This window comes from Alosa pseudoharengus, unplaced genomic scaffold (genome assembly GCF_046254945.1).
Source record: "Alosa pseudoharengus isolate Yale_2024_CS ecotype anadromous, Long Island Sound unplaced genomic scaffold, YU_APseudo_1.1 YU_APseudo_1.1_scf_23, whole genome shotgun sequence".
Taxonomy (NCBI): domain Eukaryota; kingdom Metazoa; phylum Chordata; class Actinopteri; order Clupeiformes; family Clupeidae; genus Alosa; species Alosa pseudoharengus.
Window position 1 is genome coordinate 22,213,762 of NW_027468685.1, and position 23,168 is coordinate 22,236,929.

A 23,168-nucleotide genomic window follows, 5' to 3' on the forward strand; every position below is an offset into this window, starting at 1 on the left:
AGCATACAGACCAAAAGATTGACAGCTGTTATCAAAATCCTACAGAATTTCCATGTATCTGATTGGACTTGTCAAAATTACAATGCAAAGTCCATATATTGACCAAAATTCCCCAGCAGATTACAAGTAGCTATCAACAGATAAGCCCCAATAATTAGGTTTTTTGTCATGTGAAGTCAAGCATGAACAGCACAGTATGGCACCAGAGATTGTGCAGGCCAATAAATGTATGCATTCATTGTGCTGTGGATTAAAGAATTCACCGATCTTACATACGTCGAGTTTGCCCTCCTGATCTCTTCTCCTCTTACCCCCAGGGTCACCCAGGAAAGGAGGGACCTGGTGGCACCAAAGGAAACCAGGTGGGTTCAGATCAAATACCCTGACTGATTAAATATCACCTTCAACAGGGAATAACTTTGTATCAAGGAACATTAACTAAAAATCTATGAACCTTTTGTATGGGAAAAGAATGCCCTGAGTGTAGACATGAATGAAAGGGTGCCTTTGAGGGCACTTTATTCATGTGGGTATTAAGGGATATTGAATCAATGACTTTAGAAAAGCAACAGAACTAATAGTCACTTGTTTAACATACTAGTTTTTGTTTTTTGAGTTGATACAGTAAAGAGAAAGATGGAATACATAATTTTAAGATCAGCAGTAGTTAGAGAATAAATTAACCTTAAGAACTCAAGAAAGTCATGTCTGTACTTTTTGTCAGTTTTTTCTTGCAAACATCGATTGTATCTCCTTATATTTTTGAAGGAGCCCTGTGATTTGGCCACATTTGGAAATATGTAGCAATGTAATTTTACAGAATTACATTTAATTTAATTAAATATCTTTAAATCAAATAAATAAAAAAGTGAAAAAGCAAACTTGCACAGTTGGGTGCTTGCCAAGTCATGTGGACAATTCCCATTTCAGAAAGTGTAAAGCTTCAAGCTTTACCAGGATAGAGCCTCACTACTTTTTCTTCTGATTTCTACTTGGACTGATTGCTGATATATTATGTTGTGTTGTTAGCTAATATGCTACATACAGCTTGTCATTACATATTATGTGTAGCAACACTACAAGTATGCAGGTTTTTAAACCATTTTAAGGTATTTATTTGGCTGCAGTTAGTTAACTTTATAATATCGATACAATAAAACTATCATCAAATTATATCAATTATTAATTATTATATTAATTGAAATTAATTGAAATTATTTATTCAGATATAAAATTACCCAGGGGTCCCACCAGCTGCCAGTGCTTTTCACAATGTATAACACATATCTTTTGTAGCACTATGTTGCCAAATATATTGAACATGCCCAAATACCACACTTCAGTTCACTTCAAGTTAGCTACATTTTATCAGTGCTGTTGTAGATGTTTGTAAGCACTTTGGTTGTTAGCTAGTTAGCTTGTCAGTTTTATACAAAACTCTATGCTTACAACTCTGTGCTTAAATGTTAAGGATGCAAACTATTATTTAGTTCTATGGACCTAATTTAAATGCTGCCTAATAACTATGCAACATCTATTTGCAAATGTAATACCACGAGAAAGCTCCTAAGCACAAATATTGGTGGGTCAGCTGAAATCTGTCTCACGCCACGTAATGCCGTTAGTTCATGCATGAGAACTTTGCTCGTAGACTTTACACTTTTCCCTGCATTCAAATTAGGCCCCCTAGTGTTAGTTTGCAGAGTTTACACAGATATACTGGTATGTTACATTGTATCCCAACTTCAAAGAATCTATTTTTCTCATGTCCTCTTTCTTATCATATTCCAGGGACCCAGTGGCCCTCAGGGTCCTATTGGCTATCCTGGCCCTCGTGGAGTTAAGGTAAGTCATGATCATCGGTATTACCAAAATCATACCATATTGTTCATATTTGGTGAAATATGTTGGTACGGTGTGACTTTTTACATCATGTTTAACTTGTCTATATCCAACAATGCATCATATTTTCAAATGGCAGATGATTCCATCCTCATTTGTTAAAACTGTTTTATTTTACACAGCATTATACAGCATAATTTATAGGCCTGTATTTTGTATCTTATAATATTAATTAGCCTAATTTCCCTTTTAATATATATTTAATTAAGTTATACACACTGTTCTATTGTTTCCTATAGTTTTACTGTCATTGAATTGTTTGTGTAACAGTACTGCACTTTTTGAAATATTTACACAATAAGTTTCCACACAAACATTACAGGGCGAGCAAGGTATCCGTGGACTGAAGGGACACAAGGGTGAGAAGGTACGTGACAGTTTACGTGAACACTGTTTTATCTTCTGTAATGCAAACAAGTAAGACTTATGTGCATATTTTAGAAATGTTATCAAAATTATTCAGTGGATAAACCATTGAAGTAATGCAATCAACAATGTGCATGGGTGTCAATTAGAACAGCTGTGGATGCCATCCTTCTCACCTAGCATGTTCATTCATCATTTTGTTTTAAGTGTTTTTGTCCCTGACCTCCATATTGAGGTTGCTCACCATCGTAATGAGACACTGAATATTCATGAAGTCATTTTCTGGATTGCTAGGGTGAAGATGGATTCCCTGGAATCAAAGGAGACTTTGGAGCAAAGGGAGAGAGAGTAAGACTGATCTACATCCTTTTATTTACATATCATCACACTTACATCATCATTCTGATATTATCTGATATTTTCAATCAGTGTTTAGACCACCAAATATTATATTAACTTCTGTACTTCAGTCATTTCATGCAGATAGGTTATATATCAATAATAACTGTGCACACTATTTGTTTAATTAATTGAAGAATAATGCATTGAATGATCTGATAGGGAGAGTTGGGAGTTCCTGGCCCCAGGGGAGAGGATGGTGCAGAGGGGCCAAAAGGTCGTGTTGGACCCCCTGGTGAGATCGGCCCTCTTGGACTCATTGGAGAGAAGGTGGGTCAACAAAAAGAATCTTTCATCTAAAACGGACCTGGATTACACAGATAGATTCTAGATAAGCCCTTTAAAGGACTCAAGGGAAACCATTACCAGTCCTCCATGAAAGACAATGTGAAAAACTGTATTATAGATGTATGTGTAACTTTATGTATCCTTTATGTGTTTTTTTTTTTATTTAAAGTCTAATGGTTTTATAGTTTACAATGTTTTTCTGAAGTGAGACATATTTTAGTTGTCTTATCCTAAAACTTGTATCTAATTACAGGGTAAACTTGGTGTTCCTGGTCTGCCTGGATATCCTGGAAGACAAGGAATCAAGGTCAGTGACAGAAATTACTATAATTGATTTACTATGATAATTGACTATGATAATTGATATGACAGCTACTGTAGGTGCTCACAAACCTGACTTTATGTGTTATGTCCACAGGGATCTCTTGGTTTCCCAGGATTCCCTGGTGCTAACGGCGAGAAAGGCGCAAGGGTAAGGGCCATTACAGGCATAAAGGATAAATTAGATTGCAGAATGAATGAATGAATGAAATGAAAAAATATGATGGAAGTGAAAAATTTCAAACAAAGCTCACACTGCCAATGTCAATGGAGATGGTATGACTATATATACTTTATACCGTGGCCTACTGGTTAGTGCTTCGGACTTGTAACCGGAGGGTTGCTGGTTCGAACCCCGACCAGTAGGCACGGCTGAAGTGCCCTTGAGCAAGGCACCTAACCCCTCACTGCTCCCCGAGCGCCGCTGTTACAGGCAGCTCACTGCGCCGGGATTAGTGTGTGCTTTACCTCACTGTGTGTTCACTGTGTGCTGAGTGTGTTTCACTAATTCACAGATTGGGATAAATGCAGAGACCAAATTTCCCTCACAGGATCAAAAGAGTATATATACTTATACTTATATTGACTTTTTAACATTGTATAATGGCGATATCATCATGCTCAATCTGTTATTACTTGAGTAATGTAAATAGAGCAAAATAGAGAGGACATACTTGTTCAAAAACACCTGTTTCTGAAGTGCATATGACTTTAACAGCTCATTTTTACATTTTTGTAGGGTATTATTGGAAAGTCCGGTCCAAGAGGACAGAGAGGACCAACTGTAAGTTGCACAACACCACTCACTTTAATAGATTTACAATAAAATGCATTAGATATTTATGATGAAATTAGTTCAGTTCACTTTTCTTGGTCAGTCTGCATGCGTTCATACACAATTTAGGTAAATTCAATTGTACTGTTGTATTTCAATTCCAGCCCCATTCTGTTTCAGTTTACCATAGTTCAGTTAAACTTATTTAAACATTTGTTGGTGCTTGTGGGCAACTTTGAATTTATATTGTTATGTGTTGCATCTCTTTTAGGGACCCAGGGGTCAGAGAGGTCCTCGTGGTTCCACCGGAAAGCTTGGAGCCAAGGTGAGATGCCAAAAATGAAGTTTATTAAAAAGGAATTATCAATACACGTGAGCTCAAGTAAACTAATTGCTCTAAACATTTTTTTTCTCACAGGGTTCATCAGGAAGCGATGGCCCCTCCGGTCCACCAGGAGAGAGGGTGAGTGACTCATCGATGACGCTTATTTATTTGTTATTAGATTTTAACAAATATTACTATCATGACTCACATTATATCACTGTTCTTTACAGGGACTGCCCGGGCCTCAAGGAGCAAACGGATTCCCTGGGCCAAAGGGACCTCCCGTAAGAAAGACCATTGTGCATTAATGCAATTTACACAGTCTAGCAAGAAAAATGCTATGTCACTGTGTCATATTTGAACTTTTTCCTTTAATCCATCCAAGGGACCACCAGGGAAAGATGGACTGCCCGGACACCCTGGACAGAGAGGCGAAGTCGTAAGTTTTAAAGCGTTATTACAGTTGCGCAGTGATTTACAGTACTCAAGTTACAGGGGTACTCATTGCTATTTCATACAGAGCTCATTATTATTATTTGAATATTGTTACATACCCTAGGAGCCCATGAAGCATCATGACTGAACCAAATAATTCTCTCTTTCTCAGGGATTCCAAGGCAAGACTGGCCCTCCTGGAGGACCAGGAGTTGTTGGACCTCAGGTAAGCCATTTTTGTTGCTGACTGGTTCAACCTTGGGGTACAAACCCATGACCTCGGGCTTTGGCTTTCTAGTACTGGGGGAAATACACTTTCCACTTCACTTTTTACCGAAGCCTCTCAAGATTTGAACACTTCCAATATATATGCCCTTAGTCATAATTATTTAATTGAAATAAATTGGAAATGTGTGAGATTTGGCTGTGTAGCCTGCATATTCAAGGGATCACACAGCAAAAAAAAACATTGTTTGCCATCTATGGATGTGTTACCTGATGACACCTATTGGGAACCTATAGTAAATTGGTTTATTAGATTAATTACTGTTGTCTATGTTGTCTTCTATGATGTGGACTGTATCACCTGATCTTGATTGATTGATTTGGGTGTTTGTATAAAAACACCTTGCATCTGTATGTCAACACTGCATCGTGTCAGGTCTTTTTACTCAACTATTGTGTTATGTATTGTCATAGGGTCCTGCAGGCGAGACCGGCCCAATGGGTGAGCGTGGACATTCTGGCCCCCCTGGACCACCAGGTGAGCAGGGCTTGGCTGGACCTTCTGGAAAGGAAGGAACCAAGGGTGACCCCGGTCCCCCTGGTGGACCCGGAAAAGATGGACCCCCTGGTCTGAGAGGATTCCCCGGAGAGAGAGGACTGCCAGGAACCCCGGTGAGAAGACTGACCAACCAACAGGGTTTTGCTAAGTGCTAATGCTGGATTATGCTAACGTTAGGATATTGTTTTGCCACTAAAGGCCTATTTCACCACACTGATGAAAAAAAATCTATATTTTCATTTATCAGCCACAGAATGACCAAATACAAGATACAAAAATATGTTGTATTGCAATTGCTTCACACAATTGTAGGATGGATATTCATGAAATGCATTAAACCGTTATGCTCTTTTGTAGGGCGGCCCTGGACTCAAAGGAAGTGAAGGCCCAGCTGGTCCTCCTGGCCCAGCCGTAAGTCTCTCAAACAAAACAACCATTAGATGTTATCACTACTGGTGTTATAGATGTTATGAGCCACTTTACTGTGGGACATTCACAATATCCATATTCATAAGTGGGACTGGTGGTGATTAAATGTTACTTCCATAACCCCAGGGATCTTCAGGTGAGAGGGGCTCAGCTGGCGGAGCAGGCCCCATCGGACCCCCAGGAAGACCAGGACCTCAGGGACCACCTGGAGCTGCAGGAGAGAAGGGAGTGCCTGTAAGTTTGTCCTCCTCACACAAAGCCTGTGACACAGGACATATTACATTGTATTGTATTGTATTGTCTTTGCTATTGCATAGTCTTCTGTCTCAGCATCGGTTATGATTATTTCTTACTTATTTAAAGTATATTATTTTGTCTGTTATTATCTGCCTCTCTGGTATCATAATATAACGGTCATTAAAAGGCTAATTGGTAAAATTAGTTGTTGACAGTAATGTTGGTTGGATAGTGTGATGCAGTCTTGATTCACTTCTTTGTACCACTTTACTTCTTCCGTCCCTCTCAGGGAGAGAAAGGACCTATGGGCCCAGCTGGTCGTGACGGACTCCAAGGCCCAGTGGGTCTCCCTGGCCCTGCAGGACCACCAGGAGTTCCCGGAGAGGACGGAGACAAGGCCAGTGACCCATCCAATACCTCTAAAGCTGTTACCATATGTTGCCCGTTTTAAGAACTTAGGAGGCTCTGGAGAGATTTGTTTTTGTGTACCATGTCCGTAATGCTTTGGTTTTGCTACAGGGTGAGGTTGGTGAGCACGGCCAGAAGGGAGCTAAAGGAGGAAAGGGAGAGCAGGTGAGTAACACCGCAGTCTTTGATGTTGGTGTACAGTGTACAGTAATTGGACTGGAACATCGGTCTCTCTCAATATTGCCTATCCCTCAATATCTGTTTCTTTATTCCAAAGGGTCCTCCTGGTCCACCAGGATCAATGGGTCCAGTTGGCCAGCCTGGTGCTGCTGTAAGTATGAGAAAAAACATTGCTTGATGCGCTATCTAATAGCTTCTGATAGTTCACATTCACATTGTCCGTTGGCTTGGATGGAAGTTGATGCAGGAAGTTCTGATTCCAGTTGGAAGTTCTGATTCCAGTTCCTATGTGCTTTGTAGGGAGCTGATGGTGAGACCGGTGCCAGAGGTCAGCAGGGTATCTTTGGAGCCAAGGGAGATGAAGGAACAAGAGGATTCCCAGGACCTCCAGGTCCTATTGGTCTGCAGGTACACAGACATTTCTTTTCTTTTCACACATTCACAAACATAGTGTGTCTGTCTGCATATTTCTTTTGAACCTTCATAGTTTGTGTCTGAAGGATAGTTTGTGTCTGAAGCTGTTCTTTCCTCTGTGTAGGGATTGCCTGGCCCATCTGGAGAGAAGGGAGAGACTGGAGATGGTGGACCAATGGTAAGTTACCACTTTCGATGCATATTTACATCATATCCACATCTCATGATCTATAGCATGTATGTCCCTGTAACTAGCACTGTATCATTGGTACACTGCAACTACACACCATCAACAAATCCACCCACAACAGCAAAACCGATTATTGAGACTTGTGCCTTGGTTTGATGTCTTTTTGCAACACTGATCATTAATTGAAACATAAAATGGAATTAATAGTGTGGCTGACTTGGCTCTTTTTTGGGTTTTCTCGACAGGGACCTCCTGGTCCTCCAGGACCACGTGGCCCAGCTGGTCCCAACGGTGCCGATGTAAGTCTGTCTGTCTGTCTGTCCATCTCTCTGGTCATCTGTCTGGTTGATATGTTACCATAGTCATAGCTGTCTATCCATTGTTTTGGATTGCTTGAGCTAGCTTTGCAGCACAAGTTGGCACTTTAGACCAAAGTAATAGGCTGGAGTAGGAAAAATTCCCCCCCTTACACACACCCCCACACCCCAGATTGTCACAAGTGGTGAATGAAACACAAAATCAGCCTGATTCTCCTGTGAGATGTGACAACACAGGACATGACCGTTCCGCTTCCTCCTTCCTCTCAAGTTACTGTATGTCAGTGCCACATTTGGACTAAAATAACATAATGTCATCCTATCACTGCAGTCGAGGACATCATGCTGTTCTCATATACTCTAATTATCCATGTATAGCCCGTCATGGTGGTGTAAGCTAACGATTTAGGTGGAGAAACTCGGATCGTGTGCTGAGACATCACCGACCAGAGAGCATAAGGGCAAATACAACACGTTTTCACAATAGCTTCTACCCAGCAGCCACCAGACTGCTGGCTAAGGACATTGTATCTGGTTTAGAATACCCTGTCCCACCTCAGACGCGGACTTGACACACTGGGACACATGCGGTTACGCACACACGCACACACGCACACACGTACACACTCACTCACACACCTACCTCATCTTGCTGTGTAATCCCTAGGGGGACAAGCTGGCACTAGTGCACTATGTATTTATTAATTTTATTAATTGTATTGCTTTTTAGTAGTGTATTTTTAATTGAGTGAATGAGAATGAGTGTTCTGTCTTTTTATACATGCGCCTGTTTTGCAAATGGCAAAAACTTGACTTGATATTCTCTATGTTGGACTATGTATCATTTTAGTTGTAGTTTTTAACCTTACTGAAGGGGAATCCAACTCGTTCAAATTAGCGAATTGCCATCTCAATATCAGTGTTGTTACAATGCTAGATGCTAACAGGTACTGTAAGATTACATGACAATTGTTTCACTCAGAACAATTGTTCTTGTCATGTCAAAGACACAAAATACACATGAGCAAATTAAATGTACATTATAATAATTGTATATTGCTAATAATTTTTTTGATGCCCACTAATGCCACATATGTTTCCTCATTAGGGTCCTCAAGGTCCTCCTGGAGGTATTGGCAACCCAGGTCCTGCAGGAGAGAAGGTATGATTTAAAAAAAAATGTAAATGAGTTAAAATTTGAATTGTTAATTTGTCACTAATGACTGATGTGCCTGGTGGGTATAGAGTCAGCATCCTCAAGGAACCATACAACAAAACACAATTGTGTGCCTCTATGTTTGTAACAAATAAATATCAATGACAATATCAGTTATGTTAGTTAAGAGTGAAGGAGTGATTGTGACACTATTTCTATTATGTATACCTTTGCAGTCAGTAAATTGCTGATCATTGGTAGTTGCACAAGTGTTACATATTGCTTATTTATGGGCAGCCGTGGCCTACTGGTTAGCGCTTCGGGCTTGTCACCGGAGGGTTGCAGGTTCGAACCCTGACCAGTAGGCACGGCTGAAGTGCCCTTGCTTCCCGAGCGCCGCTGTAGCAGGCAGCTCACTGTGCTGGGATTAGTGTGTGTGCTTCACCTCACTGTGTGTTCACTGTGTGCTGAGTGTGTTTCACTAATTCACGGATTGGGATAAATGCAGAGACCAAATTTCCCTCACTGGATCAAAAGAGTATATATACTTATACTATTGAGAGAGTTTTAACAATGACTGAAACCATGGACTAACCAAAGATATCTGTCACTGACAGGGAGAGCCTGGTGAGTCTGGTCCACCTGGAATTGGCGGAGAGCCTGGAAAGAAGGTAATTGTTTACTTCTGTCATCCCACTCATACCTGAAGTAGACTACATCAAATCAGGTCTATGACTGACAGCCATATTGTCCAATGACAGGGTCCTCGTGGAGAGCGCGGTGAGAAGGGAGAGTCTGGACAACCCGGAGTTGCTGGACCAGGAGGCGGAAGAGGACCTACCGGAGATGACGGACCCAAAGGAAACCCTGTTAGTGAAAACCATGCATGTTAGTCAGTGCAGGAATACAGAATCTTAAAACGTGTAAAAAATGTATTAAATATTAAATGTATTTTTGTAGGGCCCTGTTGGTTTCCCTGGTGATCCTGGCCCCCCTGGTGAGGTTGGCCCAAGAGTAAGTACAGACCGATCATTTATCCTGTAAATTATGTCATACGTTTGAAAATTCAGCATTAGATATTTTGAGATAATAGCATGGAAGATATAGCTTGGTTATACCTCTGATTTGCAAATGATGGTCAAGATTTTTGGTTTAGGTTGGCTGCAAGTGATTGCCTATGATTAATGCAAATAAGGCTGTATCAAGCCAAACCAACTGAGTTTTATAACATACATTTGGTCTTTTCTAGGGAGCTGATGGAGCCAAGGGAGAAAGAGGAGAGGACGGTGAACAAGGAGAAGCTGTGAGTACCTAACCATCACTCCTGTTTTTACCTTTGCAAAGTACCACTCAGCTTCTTTTCTTTTTAGTTACCATGGTTACTACTGCAGTACTTTCAGACCCTGTCAGCATACTTGCTGTCTGGCAAGTAGAAACAAAAGTACTGTATTCCCATTGAGTGTCTCGGGTACAATAGCATACACAGTAGAAATAGACCATTTCTTCTTCACTTCTGCTCCTTACACAGTAATAAATTGCATGTAAAATTATTGTGACCAAAATGCAGATGCATTATACTGGTAGACTGAATATGATGCAGTTTAATTATTTAAATCTCAAAGAATTGCTTTTCATCACAATGTTATATATTGTGTCATTCTGATGAACGGTTTTCTCTTATTCACTCTAATCTAGGGCTCTCCAGGACCTTCTGGTGAGAACGGACCACCTGGGCCTCCCGGAAAGAGGGTATGTATTCTGTGGAATATTAAGTCCAGCCACTGCACATCATCAGTGTTCACCCATGAGTAATCATCTTCAACTTGTGATTGTTCAATGTTCAGGGTCCTGCCGGCACAAGAGGACCAGAGGGACGTCAGGGAGAGAAGGGTGCCAAGGTAAGTGTGGCCAGGTGTCACTAATGATGCACTTTCTGTTATGGTTTCTAAAAGTAAAAAATGAGGCATTAGCCAGACTGTACTGATTACAGGCTTAATGCAACTGAATGCCAAAGCGCTGCTTGCTCTTCTTCTGCTTTAGGGAGATTCAGGTGCTACTGGACCTCCAGGAAAGACCGGCCCAGTCGGAGCTCAGGGCAACCCAGGAAAACCAGGAACTGAGGGTCTGAGAGGACTTCCTGGATCAGTGGTATGACACTACGCTTTTCAGCCATTCAGACCTTTCTCCAGGAAACTGGACTGGGCAACCCAGGCCATCACAGCAGGGAACCGCACAATCTCCACTGCTGTCTTGCTCCAAAGAAACAAACAGTTATTTTGCTTAGTTGAAATAACCCTCCGGTAAAAATAGCCCAGTGTTAACAGACCTCCCCGAGTCTTAGAGCAGTTCAACAGGAAATGTTTGAATGAAACAGCTGTTGTGAGATTATAATGGTTTGGCCCCCAATCCTCTCTCTCTTTACACTGACTGTTTGTGGCTGTGTTCTGCAGAATAAAGCAGTCCAACCCAATTCAATACAGTGATATTTATAGCACACTTGGCAATAACCACTGTTATTGAGTCTAGGGTATCTTATGTATAGGCACAATTGCATAGGCCAGTTGCAAATATTATATCATACCTTTTTTGAGATTTGTTTAAATCCTTCATGGGTGTTGATCAAATGCTTCCCTCTCTCTCTTTCAGGGTGAACAAGGCTCTCCAGGCCCTGCTGGCCAGCAAGGACCTCCTGGACCTCTTGTAAGATAATCAGATAACCTTATTAGAGACTCAGATAATGGCCGAAGGCAATTGGAACTCTACTTCCTGTATTGTTTCATTGACGTCTGTCTATTTCTTTCTCTTTCCCAGGGTCCTCCAGGTTTGCCTGGTCTTCACGGAGACCCTGGTGCCAAGGGAGAGAAGGGACACCCAGGTATGATCGGTCTGATTGGACCTCCCGGTGAACAGGGAGAGAAGGGTGACCGAGGACTTTCAGGACCCCAGGGAACAAGTGGACCCAAAGGAGAGACTGTGAGTGATATCCACCATCACTGTTTTTCCCACGGTAGTTTGTACTCTCTGAAGACACGGCTAAAATATACACCTTTGGGAACCTTGGGGAAAGTTGCTTCAATCCTCCGTGGAAGTTTTTTGGAGTATACTGCACGTTTTCAAGGGGTTAGGTTAGCAATAGCATTGGGCTTAACTTGCCAGATTTCCAGGATAACTGTATCCATTGTGTACCATAACACCATGCGTTGTGCTGTTGAACTGAAGTTCTTTGACATTATCAGAGCGTGTGTTTGATGCCACAGGACTTTTGGCCTTGTTAGTGTTAACATGACTTTGGTAGAGACTCTCAGTTAGCAATATCTCCTACTGTACCATGAAATCATGTTTTGCATAATTATAACCTTTGTGTATGACCTGCTCTCCTGTAGGGTATGCCTGGTGGTACTGGACCTCTCGGCCCTGCTGGTCCTGCTGGTCTGCCTGTAAGTCCATTTAACTTACTTATTGTGCTATATTTTGTGTTTCAAGGAAAGATCTCCATACATTTACAAAAAAACATGCTAAAAGATGTGTTGTCCCTCTAATGAGATAAAATAAATAAAAGGTTCTGACTTCCATTGTTAGTGAGTTAGTGACCGCAATTCTGTCCAAAATGCCCTCTATTATTCCCTCCTGTCCACATTTGGCACACGGTGGCAGTTGTCACACCAGTGTGTGTGTGTGGGGGGGGGGCTGAAACTAGATCTTAAACGCTATCATTTTATGCCTCAAATGGTCTGAATTGACACCCTTGGTGTGAATGAAACTACATTTTGTGTCAGACATAGCAGTAATCATTCATGAAGAAAAACCCTGTCCACGTTCATACCCTTTTGACAATGAATATTTGCTACTTTTATCTGAGTTGGTACCTCACAGCTCACTCCAAAACCTACTTGACAATTGATGACTGTCTTTGATGACCGAATTTGCATTTGAGTGGGAGATGGCCAACGTGTGAATCTTTCCTTATTTCCATGATAAGGTCATTTGGGTGTGCACATCTTGCCCTATTTTCATGATAAGTGTGACGGTTGGATGGGGCGGAGGTGTTCTAAATGCATTGCGTCTGACTGACTCTCACATTATGGCTGTAATCTTTTTGAAGTATCTTCTTCTCATTGTCTGTCTGTCTGCCTTACCCAGGGCCCCAGAGGTGTCAAGGGTGCTAAAGGTGCTTCAGTAAGTATTTCACCTTTAATTCCAGTTTCAAATGATTTGATTACGGCAGCAGTCATAACAGAATTTTGATCTCCCAGATGATGGCAGAAACTAATGTCTGTGTCTCATACTTTAGGGTGGTGCTGGCCCCAAGGGAGAGAAGGGTGTATCAGGATCTCCAGGACCCCCTGTAAGTTATCCTCATGTATATTGACATGTAAGATAGATGTGTATAAAAAATGTGCAAAACACATGGACATTTTCTGATGTATAGCGATGTTATACTCATACAAGTAGAATTGTAGAATTGTCTAGAAGAGTAGAATTTGAATTGTCACCATTTGCCAGGACAAATGGTTTAACTTCTTTAACATTATTGAATAGAAAAATCAATTCTTTCCCATTCTGCTCCGCATATAGGGACCTCCAGGTGATGTCATCCAGCCACTGCCCATCCAGATCCCCAAGAAGTCCAAGCGTTCCATCGATGCCAGCAAAATGGTGGAGACTGATGGCACACCAGCTGATTCCGCCGGTGCCGCCAACGAGGGCATGGAGGAGATCTACGGCTCACTCAACTCCCTGCGCCAGGAGATCGAGGCCATACGCTTCCCTCTTGGCACCCAGGAGAGCCCAGCCCGTACCTGCCAGGACCTCATGCTCAGCCAGCCAGAATACAAAGACGGTATGGCGACCCAAATGAAGATCTAGATAACACTACAAACATATTAAGCTTGTTAGCATGGTTAGCTTGTTGTGTCAGAGTGTTTCTGCATCTGTACAGTCATACACTGAAAGCCATGGTGGAAGTATCTGACTCTGCATGGTTAGCTGTTTAGCGCAGGCTGATAGATACTGTGGTGTGAAGACAAGACAAATGTAAAAAAAATAACAAACAAAACTCATCAGTAAATCAACTGCAGCTGTGGCAGTAATTTAGGAAATCAAATTCACAATAAAAGCACACATCCCATAATAGACATCGCAACAGTTTTTTGACTGACCTGTCTCTTTTGTGGCCCCCACAGGAGAGTACTGGATTGACCCCAACCAGGGATGCCATCGCGATTCCTTCAAGGTTTACTGCAATTTCACAGCTGGTGGAGAGACATGTCTCTACCCAAGCAAGGCCATGGAAAATGTAAGTCTAAGATCTGTGAGGTTTCCATAAAATCAACTTTCTTAACGTGGTCCAGCTATAGCACTTCAATAAAGTGACCAGAGGCACATCTGGCAAATTAAAGCTTGTGACATCACATTACTCTTCAGCCCCTAAGCAGGTTTTTCTTTTGAAATGGTTATACATAATACTGAAGTAATCAACTGAGTGTTTTATTATTCTCCCCATCTTTTGCCAGGTGAAATTGAACTCTTGGGCCAAGGAGACTCCTGGGTCCTGGTACAGTAAATTTTCAAAGGGCAGCAAGGTGAGAATTCCACAGGGGTTTTGTCTTCATCACAGTTCAATACTTACCGGTACCTCAGATAGAAAAAGAATGGATTACACTGCTAATTCATTAGAAGAAATATGCTTATGCTTCTAATCGATTAGACTTCTGATCCATTAGAGTGGATTAGAGAGTAGAGAGTATCCCCTCTGAATGACCAATTTCTTCTCACACTTCTTTTAGTTCACATACGTGGACTCCGTTGGCGAGCCAGTGGGCGTAGTCCAGCTGGGCTTCCTGCGGCTATTGAGTGTCCAGGCCCGCCAGAACCTTACCTACCACTGCCACCGCTCCGTGGCCTGGGCCGACCGCACTACCAAGGACAAGGACCAGTATCAGCGGGCACTGCGCCTCCAGGGCGCCAACGAAGAGGAGCTCGCCTACGAGACCAGCCCCTACATCAAGGCTCTCGAGGACGGCTGCTCGGTACGCACCAACAAGCTAGCAGGGACAATAATGTTCATATGAACTTTCTGAAATTATGCCATAATACAGTTACTGGTACTCTCCAAGAATTTACACCCAAAAGGCTTACTTGGTACCTGGGACAAAGAGAAGCATTAGTCTCCACCTAACTTAACAAAAACAACAGAAGAAGTGAATAATAGCAGGACTAGATAGTAAACCACTATTGCTTCTCCAGTTATATAGAAAGCTCTGTAACAAGAAGCTTGAGAGAAGCTCAGTTCTTGAGCGAGTGGTGATCCCTAGCTTTATCACACCATTGGGTGCTACACATTGGTGGTGGTTAGTGAGGTTCATTGTAAAGCAAATTGGATGCCTTAAAACGTGCTATAATATGTTGTTGTTATCACTGTGGTATATTTCACTAGCACTAGTGTAACTTGTGTGTGTTTGTGTGTTTTTTGTCTGCTATGTATCTGCAGTATCGTAAGGGTTACGACAGGACGGTTCTGGAGGTCAACACGCCTCAGGTGGAGCAGCTCCCTCTGCTGGACATGAAGATCTCAGACTTTGGGGAGAATAACCAGAAATTTGGCTTTGAAGTGGGACCTGTCTGCTTCCTGGGTTAAAACACATGCAGAAAGAGAGGGGAACACAAGCATCGACACACTCGAAGCACACAGACATACACTTACACTGATGCACTCACTCACCTACACGTACATGGACATGCACTTATACAACACATATTGATACAACCACATAGATGTGCCAATATGAATGCTCAGTGTTTTATTATTTTTTTAAGTTAAAAATGTGGAATACACACACTCATACACTTGCACAGGCATGCACATACACACGCCCACAAAAGCACACACACAAATACACAAGATCTGTTGTTAAACAGACCTGCACTCACTTAAGAACATGCCCAGGGAAAACGACTCCCAAAGACCAACGGACGAGAAGAGAAGAGTAGAACACGCCCACACTCTCGCAGGGAGGAGAGCCAAGATAGAACTGTGAGAGGAGAAAAGTGTTCTGGCCCGACTAGAACTGTGTTCTTTTGTAATGAGTGGCTGAACCTAAAGGGTCAGCGACAAATCCATTTCCGCCCGTCCCCAAGCCCCCCCACCCCGCCGCCCCTCCCCAGGTTTCGGAGATCCCCCCCCCTCTCGCTCCTGTCCCCTCCCCGCTGATTTTTCTTTTCGAGGCGTCTCACCCTCTCTACCTCTTTGCTTTGTCCCTCAGCACCCAGCCTCATAGAAAAGGCCCAGCCCTCCTGTGCCTCACGTCCTGTGTCTTGAAACGCAAAAAAAAAACAAAAAAAATGGATGCCCTCAAACGCAAGCCCAAATAAACCACGGAAGTTTCGCCAGCTGACAATGGACATCTGTCGACTGACAAGTAAGAGGATAAAATCAGACTGAGGAATAGGGAATTTAAAAAAGCGCACACAAGGAAATATCAAGCAGGAACAATAATGTCAAATGTGGCTTTACAGTGTGTCTGTTGACAGGAACCTCCTGTTCATAAGTCCATCTACAGCGACACGCCTGATTTATCCATGCTGTTGTGTTACACCTTAAACAGTGTGCTTCACGGGTGTGTTCCCTACAAAGCTTCTGAAAATGACAAGAGGTAAGACGGATACATTTGGCACAGCTGTTGGCCTAAGTTTGAGAAAAGTCATTTTTTTCAACCCCAGCAGTAATAAAAAAAAAATCTCGTCCTAACAGCAATGTGTTCTGTACTTCATGACTGTTTATTGGGTTCACAATGTTGCATGCATTTGGGCAGAAGTGGGATCAAATGTACTGAACTTGATGTGTTTGCTGTACATGTATTGTAGATTTGATTAAAGTTGCCATTGTTCAGTTAATGGCTGCAGTTTATAGGCAAGGCTTGAGCACAAATGCCATCGTACCAATCCAGTATTGATGTTTTGGAAGGTGGAGGACAGTGGGTTATAACATCTGACCCTTTGGCAGATGCAATTGGTATTAGACTATCAAGTATGCCTGGGGTGTAAAATGTGTATGTATGCGCTCTTTTTGGTACTTCGTCTTTTTCTATGTATCAGTGAATAAAACAAAAAAGCACACAAACAAAAACTGTGTTGCTAGGTGCTACTTCTACTACCAAAGGAGGCAGCGTTCAGCACGAACACTCATTTGATTATGCCGCCCTTTCATGTCAACAATGATTTTGTTTTTCTTTGGCTGGACTTTGTGCATTACAAATCATTTGTACAGAGATACTGATATTCTATTGTATTTATTGTTAAAGGGAATGAACAGAACAGGGTGCTCTAAATCCTACCAAACTCTTTGCCGTTTTCAAGAAAGAAAAATTGTGGTATTTCGTTTGTATTTATTTCCTGTAGTTTTCACTTGATGGGTCATAAATCAATTAAATATATACATTAAAACCCTAATCTGACTTGATCTGTGCAATACTCATGGTCTGTACATGTTAACAGGGCGTGTTGCTGTCAATTGTCTGACGTAGTCTCTTTACAATCACGCAGTTCACAAGGACAATCCTAGTTGTGGACTTTGTGTGGAGTTTGATTCTTATGCTTTGTCATGGCTAGGTTTGGCTGGGCTACTGTGGGCCATTGAGGTTCCGTGTAGGTGTGCAAGAGAAACAAAGAGTGCAGGATGGCATGGATGTGGGACCCCAGCGGGCAAGAGATGGCACGTAGGAGGGTGGGATTGGGGAGGACAATTACCAAACATTGTAATATAATTAATTAAAGCAATGGTGAAATACAATATTGTTTAATTTTTTTTATTTTGTGTTGCTTTGATTCTCTTGTAATATTATAGGGATTGGGGGGATGACCGATGAAAAGATAACCTGGGTAAATAAAAGTTGTCCGTGTGGTTTTCATTAGAAAGCCGTGCAGAAAATGCATTTTTTTTTTTGTTTGTTTGATTTCAAATGAAAAACAGACATCTGTTTCATAAAAATATGGTGCTGACAAGAGAAAAAATATTTTATGTTTGTAAGTAATTTTTAAAAATTCTGTTTCTGTAATATATCATCTTTTTAAAAAGAGCTGCTTGTCTTCTTTGTTCATTCTCCCCTCAATATGCCCCTTGTTACAACCTTTGCTACGGGCTGGATGCATGTTGCGCAGGACAATTGTGGTTTGTGTTTTGAATAAATTTCACCTCCTTTTTCTCACTGCAGTCAGTAAATAAGACGTTCACTATCCTCCATGGTTCATCAGTCAAGATGGCCAGAAATAAACTCCACCCAATAGCCGCAGTGCACCACAGAGAGCACACAGCCTTCACCAGGTCTGAATTCTCAGACATCTTTCACCTTTGTTCTCTCTGGTGGCTGTGCAGTATTACTTGCTTTGGCTTTTGACCACAGTTTGAGATTTTGTGTGTGTGTGTCTGAGCTCACTGTCCTTTTTTTCTGTTCAAAGTTCCCCATTAAACCACACGCCAAGGCACTTTCACAGCCTGTACATTAGTGTCTCTTGTTGCAATAGTACTTAACTCAGAGAGAGAGAGAGAGAGAGAGAGAGAGAGAGAGAGAGAGAGTGTGTATGTGTGTGTGTTTATATGCCTGTAACACTTACAGTAAGTAGGCTACTCTGTAAAAAAGTAATCCATATCTGCATATAAGAGGGGCTGGTGCATTTTATCCATTGGCACAGTGGTTATTACATATTACACAATTTATTATAATTTAAGTGTTTTATTTTGCTAATGCATGCAAATTACAAAAATAGTATTTTATAATACAAATAGTATAATCATATTATGTACATATATATTTAAGAAAAATGTAAGGCCTAATGGCGGTCATTCTCCATATGCGGTCTTGAGTCAGCCCATGAAAAGCCCTCCTGAAACAAAAAGAGGGAGAAAGCCATTCCACCTGACATCAGGGTCCAGAGATGCACCTTTTTAAGTAATATGTACATAATTATATTTATATAAACTGTAATTTGGCTACAGATACTTGGTGGTAAAATAGATTTTTCCTGTATACCGATACTTTCAACCAAAATTCATCTGTGTAAATAAAAGCCACAGCTAATCAATAATGTGTATGGCTATTACCACACAAAAAGTAACTGAACAGCTGCGCAAAAAAGATGTCAATTTGTAAACAAATGAATGAGTTTCTCGCCTGGGATTAGTTGATTATAATTTCCTGACTGTTTTAGAAGACACATTTACTTATAGTAAATCTAGGGCCAAATATATCATTCTACATCTGTGTACTACATACTGGTGGACAATTCTTGGATGGAGAATCATACAATTGATGGATTATTAGATCAGATTTACCTGTGACTTCTATACAGCTTCCAGTGATATAGAGACTGTCATCAGAAGCCAGGAAGGCACACACGTCAGCCACCTCTACACAGAGACAGAAATAAGACAAACTAAAGTAAACAGTTTGACATTGTTATTGTATTTGTGTCCTGTACTTGTAATGATACGTATAACGAAAGTCGGTACAATCCACTACGCTGTACTTAATCCACTACATACAGCACACACTGTTTAATGAAAACCATGTGTCAAGCAAGCCATTGCTCTTATGTTGTACTGCATTTGTATTCCCCTTATTCAGACGGCGGCCATTGTAAACCAAAACGAGGCTACAGTGTACACAAACCATAGGATTGTTGTGTTCTATGCATTCACCAGTAGGTGGCGAGAATGCATTAATGATATAGTCAGTGTACCCTATATAGCCTTGTTTTGGTTTACACAATGGCCGCTCCCTGAACAAGGCGAATTTTTGAATTTGTTTATGATGCTGAGGCTTGTGGTCACCTGCAGGGTCTCCCATCCTCCCCAAGGGCACAAGGGAAGTAATCTGCAAAGAACAATGGAACAAGGAAACAACTTAACACTGTACACTAAAAAATGAAGGACCGGTAAACGGTTACAGACTTTGTATGTGTCTACATGTTACATTCATAAACATGGTTGCAATCTATGATTGTGAATGTGAGGCTGTGGGAGGAAAGGGAGTTTTTTGGCACAGGGAACATCTGATACGGATGATTGACATAGTATGCCGTAATCCCTCCCTTTATCTAATATCTTTATCTATTACATTTCCTCACTTATGAAAATGAGAGACTAAACATACAGATCATTGATCATCCTTACAGTTATTTCCTCAGTTCTCGAGTTATATTTTTCTTTTGGTGCTCACCCTGCTGATCACTTTTTCTGGCACCTTGTCTGTCATTGGTGTGGTGATGAACCCTGGTAGAACACAGTTACACCGGATGCCAAATCTGATAAGGGAGACAAACATCCATTGAAGAATCAGGGGGTAAAGGGGCGTTCACACCAGGAACGATAACTATAAAGACAACTATAACTATAACGAAGAAAGCATCCGCACTGACCAAACGACAAGGAAAGTCTCTCCTCGTGTTGATTAATGTGATGGCTAAATTTGATGGATTCTAATTGGCTATCAACTTTTTATCATTCTCAAAATCACTCTGAAAGTGATCCCCAATGATATCGTTCTTCACGTCGTTATCGTTATAGTTCATGTGTGGACATCCGTCATTTATATGATCTAGAACGACACTTTTTTTGCAGTTATTGTTATAGTTATCATTCTTGGTGTGAACCTTCAGTCAGAACTAAGTTTACATAGTGATGCATTTTAATCAATTATATATTAATAAATTGAACTATTCATTTCATTCTCACAAATCATGGGACATTTTATTCACACTAAATTCAAGCTGATCTGTTTCTCTGTGACCGACACACCAGTGGGGTATTCCACACAGCCACATTTTTTTCTGTGATAAAACCAGGCAACCACCAACTCTCAAAATCTGGAGGTAAAATATGCCCAGACTGGTGCTCCACTAAAGAACACCTGATGGCTCTCACCTGCTGAGCTCCTTAGCAGCTGTTCTGGTAAGCCCCTGGACACCGGCTTTGGAAGCCGAGTAGTTGGCCTGGCCCACATTCCCCACCTGTCACAGCGGAAGCCACATGCATTAAACATCTGCTTTTAAACATCTGATGGCACCAAACAGAACTCTGTATTAGAATTGAGGCCTTGACCTTCACACTGGTCACCAAAGGTCACCGTCCCACTATGAATATCTAATAGGATTTAACAATGCAATAGGATCAGAACTGAGTCCAGAAGAAGTGCAGTGTTTGTATGTATATGTATCATTGTTATTATTATTATTTTTATTATTATTATTATTATTATTATTTTTATTATTATTATTATTTTATGTAAAGCACTTTGGTGCAATGCTATTGCTTTGAAATGTGCTATATAAATAAATTTGACTTGACTTGACTTGACAGTGTGGCATTACATTATGGTGCAATGTCCTGTGTGATTCCTTTGCTTTTTTTGCTTTTGACACAGGCAGCCTCAGCGAGGATGACTCACCTTCCCCACGATGCTGCCCACGGTAACAATGGAACCTTTGGGAGCGCCTGCGGCTACCATGGCCCTCGAGAAAGCTTGAGTGACCAGAAAGGTGCCCTGGGGAAAGTTGTGAAAGAGGAAGACAATAAAAATGGTGGACGGATGAAAACGCTACCATTTAATTCACAGCCATGTCATGCACATTTAAGATGGTGGTGGGGTTCTACCTTAAGATTGACCTGAATCACTTTGTCAAAGTCCTCTTCCTCCATTTTCAACAGGAACTCATCCTGTGTAATGCCAGCAGCATTCACACATACAGATGGGGGCTGGAAGTACCGTCGCTAAATGGGACAAGTTACAGAGGATAATAGATTACAAGTTACCCTGGTGTGCGTGCTTTTGTGTGTGTGTGTATGTGTGTGTCCTTCCCACTACAGTGTTACTGATAAACCTGGAATAAGCATGGCCAGGCACCTGTATACTGTTCAGCAGGTTCTCCACACTGCTGCGGAAAGCAACATCCACCTCTGCCACCATGTGTTCCTGCCCTTTATGATCACGAGACAGGTTTTCCAGGGTCTGATTGGCCGATTCCACGCTCCTGTCTGCAACCACCAGTGAGGCCCCCTCTGAAGCAAGGCGCTGACAAACTGCACGCCCAATGCCACTGCCCCCTCCTGGTGAAATAATATAAATGAAATATGAAAAATAAAATAAAATAATGGAAAAAATAATAGTTATGTATACAACAGAGTATCGCACTGCCAGTTCCTACAAGGGCAGGGACATCCCTCTCCATTTTCAAACAACTCCTGAAGACCCAGCTCTTTAGAGAACATCTCCTCTCATAGCACCACAACAAGTCTTGCCGATCCTAGCACTTACCAGTTATTTGGTGTTGCTTTAAAACTTAAACTGTTAACCATGTTGTTAGTCGCTTTGGCTAAAAATGCGTCAGTAATGTAATGTAATGTAATGTATTCTTCCACTCGCTCTGATGGATCTTTAGTAAAGTTTGTGATCTGCACAGGACTTTTTGCAAAGGCTGATGGCACAAGTGATTGGATTTTTAAAAATGTTCACCACCATTATTAAGGCTCTTCATGGCTGCTGTACAGGACTCAAAACGCACTCATTTGAGGGTGGTTATAGACACGGCTCAAACATAGCAGAGAATCCACCAACACGGTTCTAGACTGCACACAAGGGAATTAATCTGACATATGTAATTAACATATGTAATCACAGGACAAAAGGTATACACTACGTTGTTGGCCTATATAACATTTTACTGCAATTATTCTTAATTTGCTACTATTAAAATAAAAGGTCTTCAATTATCACGAAATGCTTTGCATTGCAATACCGTGCCGTCATGAGGGCCCGCTCTGCATTGACGTATAGAAACATGAACCTACATTGCGGATGGAAACGTGATGTGGCCGAACACGTACCGAAAGAGGATTTTCTATCTACCTGAGGCAGCGAAGAAGTGGCTCTGTTTTTTCGAGTCATGTTTCAGGATTTACAAATTGGCACTTCTTAAAAGTAGGAAACTGGCACTGTGCAAAATGTGTGCACTGCACGTTCTCCTAAACTACATTCCCAATAAATACGCTTATTTAGAAATCATCGGCCCTAATATCTATCTAAAACTAAATTACTTATACTGAAAATGTCGTGTCTCGTATGTCATTCTGCTCACCTGTGACTACAGCTAACCTTGATATGAGACGTGGTCGTATGGACGCCGCCATGACAGTATTGCTGAAACTGCGAAAATGCTTTCAAAGGCCACTGGATGGTGCCAAAAGACCGAG

General features: G+C 41.5%; 2 protein-coding genes and 1 long non-coding RNA gene across 4 annotated transcripts in view; 2 read left to right on the forward strand and 1 right to left on the reverse strand.

Annotated features, from left to right (window-relative positions):
• The window catches only part of col11a2 (collagen, type XI, alpha 2), a 42,373-nt gene extending 26,282 nt beyond the window's left edge, over positions 1-16,091 (forward strand). Inside the window, exons 26-65 of the mRNA XM_076302061.1 lie at positions 318-362; positions 1,792-1,845; positions 2,225-2,269; positions 2,563-2,616; positions 2,830-2,937; positions 3,209-3,262; positions 3,374-3,427; positions 4,016-4,060; positions 4,323-4,376; positions 4,470-4,514; positions 4,607-4,660; positions 4,762-4,815; positions 4,984-5,037; positions 5,511-5,708; positions 5,953-6,006; positions 6,151-6,258; positions 6,551-6,658; positions 6,781-6,834; positions 6,947-7,000; positions 7,150-7,257; positions 7,388-7,441; positions 7,699-7,752; positions 8,879-8,932; positions 9,544-9,597; positions 9,688-9,795; positions 9,887-9,940; positions 10,176-10,229; positions 10,622-10,675; positions 10,771-10,824; positions 10,967-11,074; positions 11,573-11,626; positions 11,738-11,899; positions 12,310-12,363; positions 13,067-13,102; positions 13,218-13,271; positions 13,502-13,766; positions 14,110-14,222; positions 14,440-14,508; positions 14,713-14,955; positions 15,417-16,091. Coding sequence (XP_076158176.1) covers positions 318-362; positions 1,792-1,845; positions 2,225-2,269; positions 2,563-2,616; positions 2,830-2,937; positions 3,209-3,262; positions 3,374-3,427; positions 4,016-4,060; positions 4,323-4,376; positions 4,470-4,514; positions 4,607-4,660; positions 4,762-4,815; positions 4,984-5,037; positions 5,511-5,708; positions 5,953-6,006; positions 6,151-6,258; positions 6,551-6,658; positions 6,781-6,834; positions 6,947-7,000; positions 7,150-7,257; positions 7,388-7,441; positions 7,699-7,752; positions 8,879-8,932; positions 9,544-9,597; positions 9,688-9,795; positions 9,887-9,940; positions 10,176-10,229; positions 10,622-10,675; positions 10,771-10,824; positions 10,967-11,074; positions 11,573-11,626; positions 11,738-11,899; positions 12,310-12,363; positions 13,067-13,102; positions 13,218-13,271; positions 13,502-13,766; positions 14,110-14,222; positions 14,440-14,508; positions 14,713-14,955; positions 15,417-15,563 — 3,249 coding nt within the window. The 3' untranslated portion in view covers positions 15,564-16,091. The remainder of the gene's footprint in view (positions 1-317; positions 363-1,791; positions 1,846-2,224; positions 2,270-2,562; positions 2,617-2,829; positions 2,938-3,208; positions 3,263-3,373; positions 3,428-4,015; positions 4,061-4,322; positions 4,377-4,469; positions 4,515-4,606; positions 4,661-4,761; positions 4,816-4,983; positions 5,038-5,510; positions 5,709-5,952; positions 6,007-6,150; positions 6,259-6,550; positions 6,659-6,780; positions 6,835-6,946; positions 7,001-7,149; positions 7,258-7,387; positions 7,442-7,698; positions 7,753-8,878; positions 8,933-9,543; positions 9,598-9,687; positions 9,796-9,886; positions 9,941-10,175; positions 10,230-10,621; positions 10,676-10,770; positions 10,825-10,966; positions 11,075-11,572; positions 11,627-11,737; positions 11,900-12,309; positions 12,364-13,066; positions 13,103-13,217; positions 13,272-13,501; positions 13,767-14,109; positions 14,223-14,439; positions 14,509-14,712; positions 14,956-15,416) is intronic.
• A 2-nt stretch (positions 16,092-16,093) lies between these two features.
• LOC143140909 (uncharacterized) lies at positions 16,094-18,000 on the forward strand. Its single transcript, XR_012990701.1, has 2 exons — positions 16,094-16,578; positions 17,534-18,000. It is a non-coding gene; the product is annotated as an uncharacterized LOC143140909 (long non-coding RNA).
• Positions 18,001-18,527: 527 nt separating this feature from the next.
• hsd17b8 (hydroxysteroid (17-beta) dehydrogenase 8) lies at positions 18,528-23,135 on the reverse strand. Of its 2 annotated transcripts, none has more exons than XM_076300999.1 (9): positions 23,054-23,135; positions 21,823-22,025; positions 21,573-21,689; positions 21,367-21,462; positions 20,844-20,929; positions 20,140-20,224; positions 19,752-19,794; positions 19,254-19,328; positions 18,528-18,805 (listed from the first exon to the last, which is right to left on the reverse strand). In XM_076300999.1, exons 1-9 carry the CDS (start codon positions 23,103-23,105, stop codon positions 18,786-18,788), a joined length of 777 nt encoding a protein of 258 aa, XP_076157114.1. In that variant the 5' UTR covers positions 23,106-23,135; the 3' UTR covers positions 18,528-18,785. The 2 variants fall into 2 exon arrangements, with proteins under 2 accessions (XP_076157114.1, XP_076157113.1); XM_076300998.1 differs by lacking the exon at positions 23,054-23,135 and adding an exon at positions 22,803-22,980.
• Positions 23,136-23,168: the final 33 nt, after the last annotated feature.